Source organism: Microplitis mediator, chromosome 4 (assembly GCF_029852145.1).
Source record: "Microplitis mediator isolate UGA2020A chromosome 4, iyMicMedi2.1, whole genome shotgun sequence".
Classification (NCBI taxonomy): Eukaryota; Metazoa; Arthropoda; class Insecta; order Hymenoptera; family Braconidae; genus Microplitis; species Microplitis mediator.
In genome coordinates, this window is record NC_079972.1 from 12,970,040 (window position 1) to 12,991,291 (window position 21,252).

The following is a 21,252-nucleotide window of genomic DNA, read 5'->3' on the forward strand; positions in this document are numbered from 1 at the left end:
AAATATGATCTTTTTTTTTTACAAAATATTTACATATGAACAAGTGTATTGTTATTAATAATTAATTTTATAGGATCATGAAGTCAGCAGACAATTAGTAATTTTGGGATTTTTTTCAACAAATAAATTACAAAAAAAAAAAAAATATGCACTTGTAGAGAATTTAAAAAACTACAGGTGTAATTTTTAAAAATAATTTGTCTAAAAAAAATCCAAAAATTATTAGACGTCAGCTGACTTCAGTATCATAATTTTATGATGATACTGAAGTTAGCTGACGTCTGATAATTTTTTGATTTTTTTAAAAAAGATAAATCATAAAAAAAAATATTTGAAAAAACTGCACCTGTAGTTTTGTTAATTTTCTACATGTGCATATTTTTAATTTTTTAATTCATTTGGTGAACAAAAATCAAAAAATTCTTAATTGTCTGCTAACTTGAGGATCAAAATTTTATGTACATTATCCTCGCAGGATGTCAAGTTCTTCGGGAGTAACATGCATGCGTAAATCTTTTTCACGAATGACATCTTGGATTTGTGTGAGTAATTGGGGCGCTATTTCAGCAGCATCAATATAAATACATCTTGCCCACGGACAATTGCTGATACTTTGATGGTAAACTTGTTCCCCTTTTTTTTCACACAAATTTTCCTCTCGAAGAAGCAGCATGTAGAGTCTCCAGACCAGTGGACAGCAACGAACATCTGTCACTCTGAATAAATCCATAGATTTATTATTTTATTTATTACAATCATAAATATAATCAAGGCCATTCTCAGTCGGTCTCTCCCCTCCCCCAATTTCACCGAGATGTAGATTTAAAAAAAAATTACTCATATTTGTCATCAATTAGGAGTTACACAAAATTTGGTGAAAAAATTTATTTCCCGAATTTCGTTTAACTCCCAATTGACATCAACTGTAAGTAATTTTTTTAAATTAATTGATAAAATTTCATACGCTTGACAATCAAGTCATTGAAAATTTTATAAAAGTGGGGGGGGGGGGGCTGAGGATGGCTTTAATTAAATAAATAATTAAAGTATTGAGATGCTAAGTACCTCAAAAGTCTGTTGTGAAAATGAACAAGTCGATTTAGAGCAGCCGTCCTTGCTGTTGAATCATTCAAACAAATAGTCGAGTACAAACGAGCTCGTCCTGCCAAACATTCAGCGATTGTCGGCCACAGACGTTGCTCACAATTATTAACACTTCGTAAACAAATACTCCAGTGTGGTAATTCGCTCTGTTCAATCAACAATAAATGAATATTTTATTATTTAACCAGCTGTATATTTATAAAAACACAATAACGATAATTTTAAATAAAATCTCATACCTCTATGCCAGCGTACACGGAGAGCAAATAAAAATTATTTGGGTAACTTTCGCATGCTCGTTTCAATGACTCCTCTAGTGCGGAATATTTAAAAATTTTTAATTCACACATCAGCTGCAAAAATGATATTTTAGTTTCGTAAAACCGCTCATGGATAGACGGGGATTTTTCCGAAGACTCTAAGCAGGTATCAAAGACTTGGAAGATTTCTTGGTGCTGATGATTGGTGATGAAGAGCAAATATACGTAGCAGGCGATTGCATCGCAGTGGAAATTTGGTAAAAACTGATGGTCAACTTGGTCATGTTCTTTTGAATTGTCAACAAAGTCTTGGTAACAAGTGTATAAATATTTTTCAGTTGAAACCAAAGATTCATTGGTCATAGCACAGAGTACTTTAGTTATGTGACTGGTATTTGGTTTGAGTTGATCCCACATTTTAACGTCGAGTAAAACTTCCAAGAGAGTTCTGTACAAACTCATCAGAGCAGCGCGTTCATGTTGATTTCCACAGGCCTCTGGATTATTTCCTTTAGTTTGAATGGCCGTTTCCAAAATATTCACGCAATTACTAACGCGGCCCATTTCGCGCTCAACTAACGCGTACTCTCGGTAGTAATGGAGATTATTTCGATTCTCATCTCGCTTTAAAAAGTCTTTTAAAATTACTTTGAGTTTCTTAACACTTTTGTCAGTTTTAACTGGATCGTTTTTCTGCATCGACAGAAGCATTCTTTCAAATCGCAGCCACCAGATATAGATACTCGTTCTACTGAGGTCCTCATCTGGACCAAAACTCTCAGCGATCATACGAAAGGCGTCCCGTATGAAGTCCAGGTACGCGTCACGTGCTGGGTGATAGCGCAGATACTGGGGACCGGAAGTAAGTCCAGCTTCTAGCAATCCTCTGGCTAGCAATTCTCTTTGATGATAACCAGCCATTTCACCGGCACAAGGATACAGCATCGGAATTAATGACTCGCATGATTCAAAAGTCCAATTACTCTCGTCTAGGCCCAGCTCCTGCATAAAATAATGTCTCGTTGGCAAGAGCGGTATTTTCAAACCCAAAAGAATGTAAATTGACATTTTAAAATGGGAATTTTTGTTCAGTAACGGATGGACAAACTCAGTTACGTCTTCTGGTGTTATAAATCTGTGAGAATCACCGATGAGTTCCAGTTGATCACGACTTACGCTTGTCCAGTGGCTGTTTTCTCTCAGCAATTCCACTCGTAGCCACAGCTGGTTCAGCGGCAATTGCGACGTTAAAATAACTTCTTCCATGTCAATTAATTTCTTCTCGTCGACAGATCCCTTCAAGTGCGCGTGCTCTTTGCTTATGTTGAGATTCAGGTTCAGATTCAAGCGCAGCGCTTCCCACATCTGCTCCCAGAGTCCAGCGTGACGTAGAAATACCACTGAGTGGTACATCATTTTAAGCAAACGTTCGTCGTAGGTCTTGGGATGGGCTCGCGGCCACAAGTGAAGACTCTCGAAGCACTTGGTGTACAAATTAACCACCCGAGGGACAGTACACAGCGCTACTGATGACCTTGTCGCGGTGATAAGTGCCTGCCAGAGTACGATATTACCTGGATCTTTGCTGATCATCTGCTCAATTTTACTGGTATACTCATCGGCTGGTAATAATTCCCCTAGAAATAATAATTTAGCTTTCAAAAGTTGTTTTGAATCGGAATTTTTATCCAATGCCTTCTCTACAATCGCCAATTTCCTCGTGTACGTCAAAGACTCGGTTTCTTTTTGATCGTAAGTGGTCATAAATTCGTTGTCACGATCTCCAAAATTTATGTACTCAAGCCACAAGTCAACATTATGAGGATCTTCTGCCAATTGCTCATTGAAATATTTTATTTTCGATTTCTTTTCTTCCTCTTGCCTCATAATTTTCTCTTTAAATTCATCAGATTCTTCATAAACAATTTTGTGCCTCTGTATTACAGAACTCAACTTAGTCTTAGCTTTCGTTTCCTTTTCGTCTAAATTTTTAGCGAAATATCTCTTGACCACCGTCTTCTTGTCTTTCTTTACAGCGACGAATCCTAGAGTTTTTTTATAACAAAAATACCGAGGGCGAGCTCGGGGACACAAAGTGTCAACTTTATAAATACTTTTGTCTTTCACTAGATCTTCATAGTAAAGATTTTCAACAACCGGCTGATACTTTGCTGCTCTCTTATCTTTATCCTTATCCTTCTTGTGTTTCTTTGATTTTTTGTGCTTCTTATGATGATGGTGATGATGATGATGGGGTTTGTGCTCTCGGTAATCAACCTCCTGGACATCAGAATTAACAGAAACTGTTTCATATTTTTTTTCAGTCACTTCGTCAATTACTTCGCAGTCTGAAGAGTCTGATGACAAGAGAATTATTCGCGGGCCAGGAATTATTTCCGGCTGGAAACTGGAATTTGTTAACCAACTCGTGTTTGGTTCATTGATAATTTCAAGCTCCGGAGATTTCGAAGGACTTGGAGTATTTTTTATTTGATAAGCGGGAAATAATGACATTTTCTAAAAAAAATAAATCATTTATTTAAATGATACTGAGGTCAGCAGACGTCTAATAATTTTTGGATTTTTTTTAGACGATAAATTATAAAAAAAAAATATTTGAAAAAATTGCACCTGTAGTTTTTTAAATTTTCTACATGTGCATATTTTTAGTTTTTTTTTTTTTGTAATTAATTTAGTGAAAAAAAAAATCCGAAAATTACTAATTGTCTGCTAACTGCAAGATCATTTTATTTAATTAAATAGACGTTTGTAAAATAACCTCTTTACTTACCAATAATTAAAAAAAAATAATAATTAATAATTGTAACTCCTTAAGACAATAATTATAATATTAATTAATTAATATTAATGTTAATATTAATGTATATAATTAATTAAATTATTATATTTAATTAATATAAAATAATAAAATTAGGAAAAACGTCAGCATCAGCTGCGAAATGTTTACTTTTACTAGTATTTAAATATCCCGCTTGGCGGCGTTTTTTTTTTAATTTCGCGCCAATTAAAAAAACTCGCGGAATTTTATTTTTTAAATTCAAGTATTTAAGGAGAGTAATTAAATTCAATAAAAACAATTTATATGCAAAGAAAAAAACTAAATGGATGATAAATTTTATATTTATAGTTATTATGAAATATTATAAATATTTAATTTAATGGTTTATTATTATGAAGATTGAAAAAGTGAAGTAATTAAATAAAAATAATTATAATTGTGTCATGTCAAAGTCCAAACCGGTTTCAATTGCAATCGATTATGATTTTTTTCGATTATTATTTTATTATCAAACTTAAATATATAAATAAATTTAAAATATATACTTATACTTTATTTTTATTTTGTATTGATTATTTATTATTCTTTGACTAAAAGAATACAATTTTTTTTCAATATAAATATAGATATATATCAGTTATAAATTATAATTAAAGGAAAAAGGGGCAAAGGATCTGGTGTTGAAAAAAATTTCAATTTAATTAAAATCAAACTGCAGTTTTATTAAATGTCTTTTATAACAATTTATACAATTTTTTAAATTGCTGATAATTGAATACAAATTTTTTAATTTAAAAATATCTTAACTTATACTGATGTAAGTTACGAGACTCAGTACCCAGAAAACTACACGGAAAAAATAGCAGTGGAAAAATTACACTATAAAAAATTGGCGGACCGAAAGCGAATTAAACTCGTAGTAAAGGCAGAGTGGATGACTGTTTTTTAAACTTCCCGCTAAGAAAATCGATAATTTTCAAAAAATTCGAGAAGTTATTGTTTTCACCCCGATTTTCAAAAATCGAGTTTTCATCAGATGTCGACGTTTTGCGGTCCTAGGAAGCTATTCTGACTATTTTCAAAATGATGCGTGTGTGTGTGTGTGTGTGTGAGCTTGTTAGACGTCAACTTTTCTGTAAATTTCAGATAATTCGATCGAATAGAATTTGAAATAATTAAGAAAAACGAAAGAAAAATTTTTTTTTTTAGTTTTTTAAAAATTTCTCAAAAACAACTTAATCAATCGATTCCAAAACTAATCTGCTCTAGAATTCAATAAAACGCGTGGACTGCCGCGAGAGCGAATATCTTCGAGATAATGGAATCGAGTGATTTTGAATTCTTATTCTAGAATTGAAAGAATATATTGTAAAATTCCTGTAAAATTAAATAATATAAAAAATTTGGAAGAAAAATTATTATTTCAGTCCTTCACATATGTTGAACTTGATTGTCTTTTTATTATAATAGCTATTGCGTTGAAGGCTAACAAGTATTTTAGCAATTATGGTGATAAAACCTGAGCATTATCTTATTTATTGCAGTTGTATATTGCTATCGAAACTTATACTTTTAACCACTAAATAATTATAATTATTGTTTTCCTAACCCGTATGAAAAAAAAAAATATATAGAAAAGATGTATGGTATAATATTTTTTTACAACATAAAAATATATAAAATATAGAATATCTTATATTTTCCCATATTGCTAGTTTGGCCGTTTTAAATATATAATGATATATTTTCACACTTATATGAACTCATACATTTTTTATATTAAATTTAGTTGAATGAAACTTTCCTATGAATGAAACGAAATTAAGGACTGAAAAAAATCTTATATGAATCTGTAATAATTGCTAAATAATTACTATGCCTTAAAAATAATGTAATTATTACAGTTTCGAAGTAGAGGGACTGAAACTGTAATTTTTCCACTATTTTTTTTCCGTACAGTATCCGATCTCTCATCGGTTTGTTTATCTCTATTTACTAAATATAGATATACAAATACCTGGAGTTATCGAGTACTAGTTCCCTGATCGGGTATTAGGTCTCTTACCTTACAGTAAAAAAAAATATATCCCTGATTGAGAAATCTAATTTGAAATAATTCAAACACGCTCCGAAACAGTTCAAAGTTGGCAAAATTGACTATATATAGATATACACTTTAGCATGGATTGAATAATTCCAAATGAGGTTTCTGAATCAGGGATACTTAGTAAAAATGAAAACTATAAAATCCGTAAAAATTTATTTTTTGATATCGTATACGACAAACAGACAATAAAATAGAAAAAAGATTAATTGTTTGACAATAAATTAAGTAATTGAATAATTTAATTTATTATTTTTATTGTTCACTCAAATAAACAATAATGAATTTATACAAGTGACAATAATAAAGGCGTGGATATTATTAGTGACACATTCAATCATCTTTGATCTCTGATACATGTTACAGCGTCATGATACAAGTGGTACAAGTTAATTAAAAGCTGTCGGGATTCTTACATGCACATACATTTATATATATACATATATATAGTATATTTATATAGGATGGTAAACAGCGGGTGGATCTCAGATGGATCTCAATTAACTTTCTGCGTGCGTACCATGAAATCATCGATCGTGTGTCATGTCTTGTTATTTAAAAACCACACCTGAATGTCTCATCACAACGAGGCCACACCATCCATTTATCCAATCTCGTTTACCTTTTTTTTACTTACGTATCTAGTTATATATATTTATATTTACCTTATTTTTAGCGGTTTAAATAATGAATAAAGGCAACGTGATTCATTCAAGGCACCGTTTGACATCTACGGACTATTTTATATATACTTTTATTTTTATTCTTCATTACCAGTTCAATGAGAGTAAATAAGCCACTTATACGGTAATAAAAATCTATCTTGCATCATGGTCAATTTTTTGTTATTTGTAATCAATAGTATTTACTTATTTTTTATCTAAAAATAATTACAAGTAATGACTAATTTTATAAATAATTACAGAAATAATAAAGGACACACGTAAATTTAAATAAAAAATTCTCTGATTATTTAATCAACTGGTTTATTAATAACAGACAGCAGTGACTTGGATTCCTGCAGACTTTATTTAATTTTTAATTGATTTCTTAATCATTTTAAAATTAATACTTGTGCTAAAATTCTATTGCGAGTTAAATTGATCTGCTGATAATTATTTTATAAAAAATATGAGTTCTAGGAAAGGAGTAAATGCGCATGTTTTAATTAATATGTAGTTTTATTATTTATATTTATAACAAATGAAATAAAATAAAATAAGCCGGTGATAAATTTGAATTTCAAACGTTTAATTTTAAATTCAGGTACTAAGCGATCTGGTGTAAAAAATAATACACTTAATATATTAATATTTATATAAATATATATTTTATTTATTGTAAATAAAAGTCAGGTGGATTTTTGGTTCCATACAATATATTAAGTTTAAGTTTAAGATGAACATTTAATTTAAAATTTAGACTCCGGGTGCGCCGATAAGTTGTAGCGTACAATGGAGCTAGACCACAGACGACAATTATACGGTATTCCACCGAATAAAATGTCCATAGTATGTTTTGTACGTTTAATAAAACTAGGACAAGCCCATTGTGCGTGTTTTTGCCCGTCCCGGTTGCTTGGGTTGCGCGCGAGCATGAACAATTGTGAGAATCTGCGGTATTATAATTCACCGGACATTTACCAGTTGGTTTTTATTTTTTTTTATTATTATTAGTATCTATATTTTTTTTATATCATCTAAAATTTACTTTCTATCTCATAATAAAATATTATTAATTACAATTATTTTTAATTTATTCAAATTAACATCGGAATTATGTAATATACATATCGATACTTTGGGTCATATTCGAGATAATTTGTCCGTGACCCGTGTGCCCCTGCTTTGGTAACAATAATAATAATAATTAATAAATGATTATAATTTTGAATAATAAATTATGTTATTTTTGTTTTCAAATATTTTCCGGCAGCTGGATAAATTTTAGTCTGGCACTTTATCAATAATGTGCGCAACGTGGACCTATTTATAATCACACAGTTTACCCGTCGATTAAAGATCAAGAGTGAAAATATAATAATAATAATAATAATAATAATAATAATAATAATAATAAAAGTAATAAAACCAACCGCGGGTTTCCACGCTTGGACTTTATAAACAAGACCTATTTCAATATAGGGGAAGGGGGGGGCAAAAGGGGGTAGGGTAGGCAAAACGGGGTACCCCCAAAATTTTATAAAAAAAAATCACTTCTGTAAATATAATTAAGCGTTACTTTGAATTTTTTTTAGTAAACTTTTTCAAAAATCAATTGCCAGTTAAAAAATATTAATGACTTTTATTTTATGATAAAAACTATTAAAAATTTTTTTTCTTCTTTTGTATCCAATAAACATGTAAAATATAATTTTTCTTCATGTAAATTACTTACAAAAAAATTCAACTTAATCAAACTCGTTTAAAATCCAGAATTTTTTTTTTTTACCTTTTTTAGGGGGTACCCCACTTTGCCCGCAGAAAATTTTTTTTTTTACGGTAACTGAAAATTTCTTCTATTTACTTTGAATATCATTAAAAAAAAAAAGATTTAGCGTATTTGAGTCCTCGAAAACTTGGTATTTCCTTGAGTACCCCCTTTTGCCCCTCCCTCTCCTATATAATATTTATTTTACAAATTATATTTAATATAAATAATTTTATTATTATTATTATTATTATTATTATTAGATTTTTTTGAGCCATAAAAATAATTGGCTGGACGGCAGCACGGATCATAGAATGCATTGAAGCTCAACCGGAGTATCAGTGACGTTTATGGAGATCACACGAAACTGCAGCTGCTCGTTGATGACGATGCTTGTGTCGTTGTACAGGCAAAAATTATAACATTATTATTTAAGAGCTAAAGTAAGAACGGCTATGAGAAGAGTAGCCATTGCCATGGCAACGCGATCAGCGGCACCGGCAGTTATTGCCAGAGCTGGTGGTGCTGTGCCATCCTCGTGGTACTGATAGCTCTTGGTACCAGTCGAGATCCTGATTACGCGGTAATTGGCGACCGTTGGATCAACTTTGTTGTTGATAAAGTTCTGCAAACTGTTGGTGACACACCACAAGTTGCCTTCTTCGTCGAAGCCGAAGGTGTCTGGCCACTGCATCTGGACGTGATCCCGGGAAATTATGCGCTGCCCGGTGACGAATGATGGCTGGTTTTTGGTGTCCCACATGGCGACCGCGTCATCGGCAAGCAGACCGAAATAAAGTACACCAGTTGCTGACATCATCATACCATCGGTTTGTGAACTTTTACGTCCAATATCACGTACGAATGAATCAACATTTTGTGTGTTGTTTTTCAAAACGGAAGTTGGTATTGCGTATAAATTAAATGCCGACAATGGTGAGTAGTAAACGTAACGTTGAGGCACGTCAACTGGTGACAATGCTATCCCGTCAATAGGAATCGGTGACGTTATCCATGTTCGTGCTACTGAAAAACCAATAGCTTCTGATTTAGGTTTCATTGAATCATGACGAATCTTCCATGAAGTGTTTTCACTCAGAGAGAAGACAATCAGACCAGGATCTGTTTCACTGGTGTCTGAAATGTAAGCATACCCGCCGTCAGTGTGGTCCAGCACGATGTCATTGAGGAGAACTTTATCGTACGAAGTTACTGACTCCGGGAATGTATGACTACGGAGTACTTCCCCATTCTTCTCGATATCCACGATAACTAAACGCGGTGGACATCTGGACTTGGCCTCAGTGGTCATCGTGGCTGTTCTCCCAGTATCCAGAATCCACATCCTGCCCTGAGTGTCAATCTCCATGCTCTGGACAAACTGAAGTGCACTGCAGTCGCCTACAGCCTGCATGTCCCATGACGGATAGGCCTCGACTTTCGGTGACCAATCTCTGTTCTGGGGCTCTGCCGGAACCACACCTAGAGTTATAGGTACGCCGTGTTTCAACCTGGGTATTGTCAAAAACATTCTTTTCCTCCAGAATTTAATTCCCGCAATGGCGTTATTTTCCGGTATGTATTCATTGCGGTCCATTACCTTGGTACGTATTTCTTCAGAAGGCCATACAATGTCCATGGTGTTCCATCTGAATATCTCGCGGAACTGTTCGATCGCCGAGGCGGCCGCGAAAACGGCCAACAGGATCGTTACCTGCCTCAACATCGCGCAACAATACGTTTATCTCCTCGGAACAACAAACAGATAAATAATAAAATAACACACACCCACTGTGTACGCGCCGATGGTTTGTGTGTCGGGTTTTAAATTTCTCAAACAAATACGATAATAAACTTTATTCTCGAGTTAAGTCTTCCTCAAGCTATTCTTAAACTTAGTGGTCTTATTAAAGAGTTTTTCCGGGCTTGTGCCAGGGCGATACGGTTACTAAACTCGTATGATCTCGCGTTTTAAAACTGAACGAATCTTTGCCGGAGTTCGCGGTTCTGGTCCATGCAGTTGGACGTCCGCGTTTTTACTGACTGACGAACGCGCGTAGAAGCATCGCCGTCGTACGTCGTCCAACAAGGCGTCGTCCCTCATATCCAACCGTTGCCCCTTCTTCTGCTTCTGCTTATTTTCTCTATCTCTATCTCTATCTCAACTCCTATCCATTATATTCCTAGCTCATTCTCTCAAACCCTACTATTATTATTTTTATCGCTGTCTTTTTTTACTCCATTACAGTCTTTAGTCCTTTATGTTTTTCTATTATGCATTATGTATTATGTATGCTCATAACAGCTTGCTATTCCTTCTCCCTACTCATCTGGCATCACCATCATCATCATCAGCACCAACACCAGTGTCATCATCTAAACTTCACCGCTAAGTCTTGTATGCTGATTACTCACTAACTTATTGCATGTGACAATTTACTGGGACAATCTAACGTTTATGTAAATAGACCTGCACTTATCATTATTAATATTACTGTCATTAGTTTCAAGTCATAATCAGTTGAATTAAACGATTACATTTTATTTTTAATTCAATAATTATTTGCTTTTGTTAAATTTTTTTTTTAGGATTCGATCCAACATCTGCCTATTGTATGTTTTTGGTGGATTATCTGTCTATTATTTATTTTATAATTCGGATAGTAAACGGAGAGACGAAAGCTGAAAGAAAAAATATGAGGAAGTTTAACCTGTAGCCTAAAAAGAATCAATCAAGCGATTTATTTAATAATATCACCATTTGTACGTTTGTTATTCTACAAAAATTTGTGTAAATGTATGTGTACCTATGTATATATTAGGGTGTTTAAAAAAAACAACATTTTTTTTTATGGTATCCAAAAATCGAAAGTATAATTAAAAATAAAAATTTCGGTACCAATTCCTGCTCTTAATAATAATATTCAGGTTTGCCTCAATCCACTTTTCTATTTTCCATTTAAATAACACGGGAAAATTTTTTTTTTTTTAGAATTTTCTAGCTCACAAACCAATTAATGGATTTTTATGCACAATGAATGATTTTGTAGGAAATTGAACGCTCTACAAAAAAAGTCTTGTCATTTTTTGATAAATCCCACTGTTCAGAAGTTATTTAAGCTTCAAGTCAAATTTCTAGTAGATTTTGTGATTTTTTTACTTTTCCGGCGAAACTATCAGTCTTATCACAAAAAGTCATAGAATTTTTTTTGTAGATAATTTTATTTTTTACAAATCATTACAAATAAAGTTTTTCGAAATTCCGCATTGTTCACGAGTTATTTCCATTTCAATGTTAAGCTATTAAAAAAATAGATTTCTGATTGATTTTAAGAGCTTGACATTGAAATGAATATAACTTGTGAACAATGCGGAATTTCGAAAAACTTTATTTATAATAATTTGTAAAGGATAAAATTATCTACAAAAAAGTTCCTACGACATTTTTTGATACGACTGATAGTTTCGCTGGAAAAGTGAAAAGATCTTAAAATTTACTCGAAATTTGACTTGAAGCTTAAATAACTTTTGAACAGAGGGATTTATTAAAAAATGAAAAGAGACTTTTTTTGTAGAGCGTTAAATTTCCTACAAAAATATTTATTATGCATTAAAATCCGTTGATTGGTTTGTGAGCTAGAAAATTCTAAAAAAAAAAAAAATTTTCTTTTCCCGTTATTTAAATGGAAAATAGAAAAATGGATTGAGGCAAACCTAAACATTATTATTAAGAGCTCGAATTGGTATCGAAATTTTTATTTTTAATTATACTTTCGATTGTTGGATACCATAAAAAAAAAAATTTTAATTATATGACATTTAAAATTTTCCAGGTGTCCGAAGATTTAAATAACAATAATAATAAACAATCAAATGATTGAAGTTTATCATGGAAATTTGCCAGCGTTTAACTTATTGTGGCCTCCGTCGTCTTTACCAGTAAATAAATTCAATAAATAGCTTTTATATACTAAGGTCTAAGTTAATTACTGAGATTCGATGACGCGTTAATATATTTTTTGTACCCAAGCTTCCTGATCTATTGCGATAAAAAAGTCATTAATATTTCTCACAATATTTTCCAGTGTAAATTAGTCATCATTTATCGGCTTAAATAGAAGTATTAATAATAAAAATATGACTAATATTAACAATAGATGATTTTTTGAATAAAAATTTAAATTAACTGGCTGACTTGTCGGGTATTTTCGAGAATTGCATCAATGGTGAGTCAATTTTAGTGACAAACGGGCTTTAGTTTAATGTAAATTGTATAAAAATCTGCACTTGCAAGCTGAGATTACGTAATTTTATTTATTATCTTTGTACCTTTTATAAATAATATGTTACGTGTCTCGCATTGGTAACGACAATTATTTAAAAAATAATATTTAATATTGTTACCATGAATTTTTAACTTCTCCTGTCTATTGTCAACTTTAACAATCGTCTTTATCTTTTATATTTTACTCAGAAGATATTATTTATGGAATTTTCTCCACCGTACCCACAACACATATGTACAACACTTGAATAGATATTTTTAAAAGATAACCAGTGTCAAATCATACATTTAAATATATCTAAACTCGCTCTGTACATAACACAACACTTATCATACTTATTTATATATATACATATACTTGGATGTCATTCATTAGTACTCTGTCCTTAGTAATAAAATTAACAAGCATGAGGATGACTCATTTTACCTCAACTTCCGTATTATTTCATAACAAAAAAATCCATAAAAAAGAAAATTTAAATAAAGTGGCGGGAAAAAAAATAATTGCGACATTGGCATGAAAATTATTTGAACAAAATTTTTTTATTAATTCTCGGGATCTTCAATACTGAGTATAAGCGGGAATATCAAGAGTACACTGACTTCATTTATTTCCTAATTAGCCAATGAAAAAATGTACTGCGTAGAATGAAGGAACAGCATTGAGTACACATGATACTATACCCGAGTTGTATTGAGTGATATGACGTCTAAAATACCGCTTTGACATTCTTACACGTTGGCCATAATTCTTTACCCAACATTTGTACCAAGACCCCGACCGACAGCGGGTAGATCCAAGATGTTGATGCAAGTCGAGGGAAATGTGATAAAAAAAAAAGAAAACTTTTATGGTAGAAAATGAATGGAAAAAATTACTTGGCCTAGTTTTTTTTTTTTAATTTTATTGATGCACTACTGAAATACTTGAGAGAAATGAAGCAAATGTGGTTTTTAATTAGTTAATGAATTACGCTCACGCGTAGTTTGTCATCAGCGACTCGAGATCTTAAATTATTTTTTAATTTATTTATTAGCGATCTAGTGTATGATCACTGCGACCTGATATATAATTTTATTCAATAGCAACTTGTTCTTTTTTTATTTATTCTGATTCAATTACTAGTGTCTAATTATAATTAATGTTTTTTTATACTTGACTATATCTGATTTTATAAAAATTAAATAACTTGTAAGAAATTTTATGTATTATCATATATGTTCATTCCTGACCATATCTGATCTTACACGAGTTGAACATCATGGAAAATTTTTTTATGTTCCTTCATATATGATCATACATGACCATATATAATCTTATATGGCTTGTATATCGGTTAAAAACTTTTTATTTATCTTCAAATATGTTCATATGTGTCCGTATATGATCTTATATGGACTGAATATCGAGTAAAAATACTTTATGTTGTATCATATATGATCATACATGATCATATATGATCTTATATGGCCTGTATGTCGGTTAAAAACTTTGTATGTATCTTCATATATGTTCATATACGCCCATATATGATCATATATGATCTTATCTGGGCTGAATATCGAGTAAAAATCCTTTATGTTGTATCATATATGATCATATATGATCTTATATGATTTGTGTATAAGTTAGAAGTAATTCCTTTGCCTTTATATATGGTCATATATGAACACATATGATTCATATATAAACATATATGATCTTATATGGTCATATCTAATTATGTATAGCCAGATATGAACTTTTTCCCGGGTATACTCCATTTTAAAAAAAAAATTTCCATACAAAATTTACCCGAAAATTGAAAAATTAAATTTTTTTAAAAACCGTTTTTAAAAATTTTAATTTTTTTACTAGTACTTTTATTAAGTGCAATCGTGAATACCTCAGATGTCGAACCCATCATTGTCCATCATTCAAAGGCCGCGCCTACAATACTATTTTTCCGCTTACATTAACTTCCTACTGGTCCACTAATACAACTAAATATAAGTAGTGAAGAATATATAACGTATACATTACCAATATTAGCATCTGGTATATACATATATTTATATAAAAGTATAAATATATGAGTAGAGTATAACTCGTGGGCTTCTGAAATAGAATCGTTGAAAGAGAGGAATTAAAGATCTCCATGTGTGCTGGTGGTTTCTATTATATTCTATTCAACTAAACTCTATACTCCTGCACATATATGTCACAAACACACCTATGCAGACTAGGATGAGTAGAGATTAACGCAAACATACAATAACTAGAATAACTATAAGCCTAGTCGGCGGAATTGAGTAAAAGAAAAGAAGAAAAATAAATAAAATGAAATGAATTTAAGTGTATAATGGAACGAGGTCAGTCCATTGATCTATCAGTCTATCTATCTATATATATATTTTTGATAACACATTGAAATTGATAGTTTTCGGCCTTATCTCTCTGACCCTTTTGATGATCCACTTAAAGATAACTTTTTAATTACGTATATATTTATTTTTGTAACGAATTTATAACTTTTTATCACCACCTACAACCCAGTGGCTTAAACTATTGAGCTTATTATTATATTATTTTAAAAAATATTTGAGAACCGTAGGATAGGAACGTCGTCAAGATCTTGAGTTAAATACGATACTTGTCAGCTGGATGTGAAATCCTCTTAAATGTGTGTTTGTGTTTCGCAACTTGAGCTGTTGAGAAGAAAATAGTTGGCGTAAACTGCCTATACTGTACGCTGAGGTCAAGCTATCATTGAGTGATTTGTATTTAAAAAATTTATGTATTATGTATGCATGCATATTATATATAAAACAAGTTAACAGACTAAATAATGACGACAGATGACAACGCATATGACCCGTGAAAATGATCTTAAATCTTTTTATCGCAAGCCTTATTCGATCAAACATGTGTACTATTACAACGATATATGTTTGTACATAAATATATATATATATATATACTATACCGGATGCTGAATTCATTATAGATACACTCTTGCTTGCTCTTTGAACGAGAGATGAAGATATTCGTGGATGAGTCATATGATTAAATCACTATGATATATTTGGCATTTTTTTTGTCTGCATATACATAATATACTGTAAAAACTCGGGAATGAATTTTAAGTAGGGGAGGGGAGGGCAACCGTTAAAAAAAAACAAATTTTCAGTTTTGCGGGCAAAATGGGGTACCCCTTAAAAAAGGTGAAAAACAAAATTTCTGGATTTGAAATGAATTTGATTAAGTTAAATTTTTTTGTAAGTAATTTACAAGAAGAAAAATTATATTTTATATGATTATTAGATGCACAGAAAGAAAAAAAAATTTTTATCATAAAACAAAAGTCATTAATATTTTTCAACTGACAATTGATTTTTGAAAAAGTTTGAGAATAAAAATTCAAAACAACACTCAATTATATTTACAAAAGTGATTTTGAAATATTTAAAAACCATTTAAAATATGAAATTTTTTTTTATAAAATTTTGGGGACACCCTCTTTTGCCTCCCCCTTTCCTTAATAACGAATTTTTTAAAAATCCGAATCGATTTCGTTACTCGGAATTCCGGAGTTTGAGAAAAAATTATTCCACATACGGAGTAAATAAGGAGTTAATTTTTTCAGTCAAGTGATTTTGGAGTAAACTAGATTTTATTTGAATCCGCGTTCACTCCGGACTGGAATTTAAATATTAAAATAAACTCCCCCGGTTAATTTTTTCTCCAAGGAGATTAAATAAATACAGTCATGCGCTCCGCATTTACTTCGGATTTAATCCATGTTCACTCGGCAAATTTTTTACAGAATATATATATTATATGTATGTATTAATTGAAGAGTATGTCGTAATAAATAGTACTGTATTATAAGTATGCATATGTAATTGTGAGATTGCATATAAAAAATTTTTTATCCCTTGTCCGACAGGCGTACAAACTTACAAACACATGCGCGCAAGCACAATAATAAAAAGAGTCCCCAATAATGGATAAGGGAGACTATTCACAATATAATGCTTTAGTACTGTGTATTATACATACAAAAATGAAAATAGGGACATGCATGCGAACGCTCGCGTGCAGAAACTATCACTTTACACGTGATTATGCGAATCACGAATAGACGCGAGCATTGTTACTTCCCGTGAATTAAATATACAAATCACTGTCTCATTTTTAATGCAAGGAATTCACACGTACTTTTATCAAATTCTCATTATGATATCTTTATTACGGCGTTACTATTACTATAACTATTATATACATTCATCGACGGTCACCATACCTGAATATCAAATCTTCACGTTACATTAACGCGATTTAAAAATATAAATAAATAGTCGAGCGTATCGATGGTTATGCGTGACCCAATGAGCGTGACTGTTAAAGTGAATAATCTCTGTCTCTATATATATATATATATATATACATATAGCTGCTATGGGTGATTATTAATAACCATCAGCACGTGTCAATAGTTGACAGTTAAATTTAATAATGAGATCATACTAAAATACTTCCGTACTATATTTTAAATACGTGATTTCAAAATGATACTAAAGTTAGCTGACGTCTAATACCTTTCGGAGTTTTTTTAAAAGCGATAAATTATCGACTAAAAATATTTTTAAAAATTGCACCGATAATTTAATTAATTTCCTACATGTGCATTTTTTTAGTTTTTTTTCTCGTAATTCGGTTGCTGAAGAAAAAAATCCAAAAATTGTTGACTGTCTGGTAACTTATGATCCTGAAATTGGCAGACAATTTACAATTTTTGAATTTTTTTTCCTACTAATTTATTACGAAAAAAAAAAAAAACTAAAAAAATGCACGTGTAGAAAATAAAAAATTTATAAGTGCAATTATTTGAAATATTTTTTTTTTTAATTTGTCGTTTTTTAAAAATTGAAAAATTAGTAGACCCCGGCCAAATTTAGTATCATGTTAACTTCAGGATCACGATTTTAAGGCGTAAAAAAATTTATGTAATTAATAGTTAATTAGGCCAACGCAATAGTAACAGTATCAATGTAATTTAAAAAAGTAAATAGATAATAAAAAATAAGTATCGTGTTAGAGAATTGTTAATTTTAATCACGATCGTGTTAAGTAATATTTATTAATAAATAATATATAAAGCTTCAGTGCTCTCATTTAGGTGGATGTATATTTCCACACGCAAAGCTATTACGTGACGGTGCTGTAATACAAGTCGGTACTTACTTCACTCTACCCTTAATTTTGACGTTTTAGGGTCTAGTCTCACTTTCGTGATGCCAAGTAAGTGTATATTCAAGATTAATAAAACTTGCCGACGCCTATCGATCACTTGGCTTTTAAGTTGAGTGTTTTTTTTACTTTTAAATATATATACCCACTATACTTTTTATTCATTTCCTTTTGGAAAAATATATGAATAGAAAATAGAATCTACTTTACTTAATATTAATTACCCCCATGAAAATACCATATATGATAAATATATATGGAAAAATATATAATCAATATGGGACCATATAAGTGGCCAAAAACGATATATATTTTCTTATATATAATATAGTAAGTTTTAATATAATTAATTATATACGTAAGTTTATAAGTTAATACATGTATTATATATCTTTATAATCATATATGTAAACTTATAAGTTAGCATACATATATTGATAATTATATATGTAAATTTGTAAGCTAGCACACATACATATATATATTTTGAACACAATGTTTGAATCTTATAACAGAGAGAGGAAGACAGAAAAGAATAGATTTTATTTATTCTTACATATATAGGGAGACTTATATGGTTCTATATATCGAAAAATATATATATGTATACAAAAATTTATAAAGTTCAATTCATGGTACATATATTGTGCCATATAATGATGAATTATATATGTATTCTTATTTGTTTCCATATATAAATAACATTGATTTTTTAATACATTAAAATTATAAGTTTTCAAATACATAAATAATATATTGAAGTTATACGGAAATATATTAAATCATATAAGAGAAAACATATATAGAAATATAATAAAATTGGCCAAAATCTATATATAGTTTCATATAAGATTTCATGTATTGTCACATACATATTTATATCTATGACATATTTTTTAGTATATGTTTACCATATATGATATTTTCATGCGGGTATTGCATGGAATCGCTTTAAATAAAATGATTATTAAAATCCGGGAGTATTTCGTGAGCAAAAATAATTTTTTTGAATATTAAACTCAATTGTTTTCGTACATATGTTTAATGTAAGTGTGTGATAAAAAAAAATAGCCTACGGGGACAGGCATGAGTGTGCAGTCAGAATGGAAATGGGTTTAGAAAATAATGTCTTTTATGAAGCGTATGGACACACGTGGTGCTTATAAGTAAAGTCGGCTACATAATGGTATACATTTGTGTCATATCGTCGTAGGATCAGAGCCGAGAAGAGAAGGGCGAGGGTCAGCGAGTGAGTAAGTGAATGAATGAGTGTAGTAAGGCTGCAAAATATAATGAAGGATATATAATATAGACAGCAAGCCATACGTGTGCATGTTGGTAGAAAATACAGGGGGTACTTATGGGGAGTAAAATATGCTGGAGCAGGATGTTGGGGGTTTGATAGTAGTTATGGTTACCTATGAGCTAGGATTTCATCTGGAAGACACGAATAGACATCACAGAATTCATATATATTTTTTTATTTATATTTACATACATTGACCTTCAATATTACTTAAGTATATTTTAAATATTGCGATAGGAAGTCATGTGTGGTGACCAAAGGCATCTGGAGAATCTCAACTTTTAATCATCTATTATTAATCCGGTTTAAATTTTTATTATTATTATTATTATTATTATTATTATTATTATTATTATTATTATTATTATTATTATTATTATTATTATTATTATTATTATTATGTGATAAACAGACTAAGATTTTCAGTTAGTAACTATGTAAAATGTCATATATAAAACTGTGATACTTCCGCATCCAGATTATTGTAATACGATTATGTTAAATTATAATGATAATAAATTAAATATACTGCAAAAACTGCAGAATCGGGCGATGCGTACAATATTAGGCGTTAATAAATACACAAATGTGGTAAAAATGTTAGATGCAGTAGGCTGGTTATCGATCAGACAAAAAATAATGTATAATACATGTTTGTTTATATACAAAATGAAGAATAAACTTCTACCTGATTATTTGAATGACGTTATAGAATTAAATGATAATAAGTATAATACAAGAAATTGTTCTAATCTCAAAATTGCTCATACAAGAACGCATACAGCAGAGAAGTCAATTGTTTATAAAGGATTTAAATGGTTTAATAGTTTAAGTAATGAACTAAAAAATGAAAATCTTTAAAACAGAGTTAAAAAATTATATTAAATTAAATATTGCTATATTGTAAGATTGTGATATAAAATTAAAAAGTAAAATAAATTTTTCATATTGTAAGAATAATGTACAATAGCAATTGCTAAATTAATAAACATTACATTACATTATTATTATTATTATTATTATTATTATTATTATTATTATTATTATTATTATTATTATTATTATTATTATTATTATTATTATTATTATTATTATTATTATTATTATTATTATTATTATTATTATTATTATTATTATTATTATTATTATTATTATTATTATTATTATTATTATTATTATTATTATTATTATTATTATTATTATTATTATTATTATTATTATTATTATTATTATTATTATTATTATTATTATTATTATTATTATTATTATTATTATTATTATTATTATTATTATTATTATTATTATTATTATTATTATTATTATTATTATTATTATTATTATTATTATTATTATTATTATTATTATTATTATTATTATTATTATTATTATTATTATTATTATTATTATTATTATTATTATTATTATTATTATTATTATTATTATTATTATTATTATTATTATTATTATTATTATTATTATTATTATTAGCGTTGCTGTGTTAAAAAAAAAAATGTCGAAGATAAATAACAAGTGATTGAACGACGTCAATGTCACAAGTGTACGATGCAAATTGAAAACTGGAGGCTTCATTGTATGATTAAGCAATAATTTATTTATTATTGTTGGACTATTTCTATCCACCTTGATGATGTTACTCCTGGTAGTAATAAAAAAGCCAACTTAACATTGAATTACAATATTTCTTAGTCAATGATATCGGGATTGGCTGG

The 21,252-nt window shown here is 29.9% G+C and overlaps 2 protein-coding genes and 1 long non-coding RNA gene across 4 annotated transcripts; 1 reads left to right on the forward strand and 2 right to left on the reverse strand.

The window, feature by feature from the left end:
* Positions 1–76: 76 nt before the first annotated feature.
* On the reverse strand, positions 77–4,324 carry LOC130666264 (nuclear exosome regulator NRDE2). The gene is made up of 4 exons (XM_057467087.1): positions 4,156–4,324; positions 1,344–3,881; positions 1,066–1,250; positions 77–716 (listed from the first exon to the last, which is right to left on the reverse strand). The coding sequence occupies exons 2-4, from the start codon at positions 3,876–3,878 to the stop codon at positions 464–466; spliced, it is 2,973 nt and encodes a 990-aa protein (XP_057323070.1). The 5' UTR covers positions 3,879–3,881; positions 4,156–4,324; the 3' UTR covers positions 77–463.
* Positions 4,325–7,573: 3,249 nt separating this feature from the next.
* Positions 7,574–10,766, reverse strand: LOC130666397 (protein yellow-like). The gene has a single exon (XM_057467355.1). The coding sequence runs from the start codon at positions 10,422–10,424 to the stop codon at positions 9,126–9,128; it is 1,299 nt and encodes a 432-aa protein (XP_057323338.1). The 5' UTR covers positions 10,425–10,766; the 3' UTR covers positions 7,574–9,125.
* Positions 10,767–11,029: 263 nt separating this feature from the next.
* On the forward strand, positions 11,030–21,084 carry LOC130666398 (uncharacterized). 2 transcript variants are annotated; one of them, XR_008989670.1, is made up of 4 exons: positions 11,030–11,495; positions 12,532–12,924; positions 19,760–19,825; positions 21,011–21,084. It is a non-coding gene; the product is annotated as an uncharacterized LOC130666398 (long non-coding RNA). The 2 variants fall into 2 exon arrangements; XR_008989669.1 differs by lacking the exons at positions 19,760–19,825; positions 21,011–21,084 and having other exon boundaries at positions 11,033–11,158; positions 11,288–11,495; positions 12,532–14,450.
* Positions 21,085–21,252: the final 168 nt, after the last annotated feature.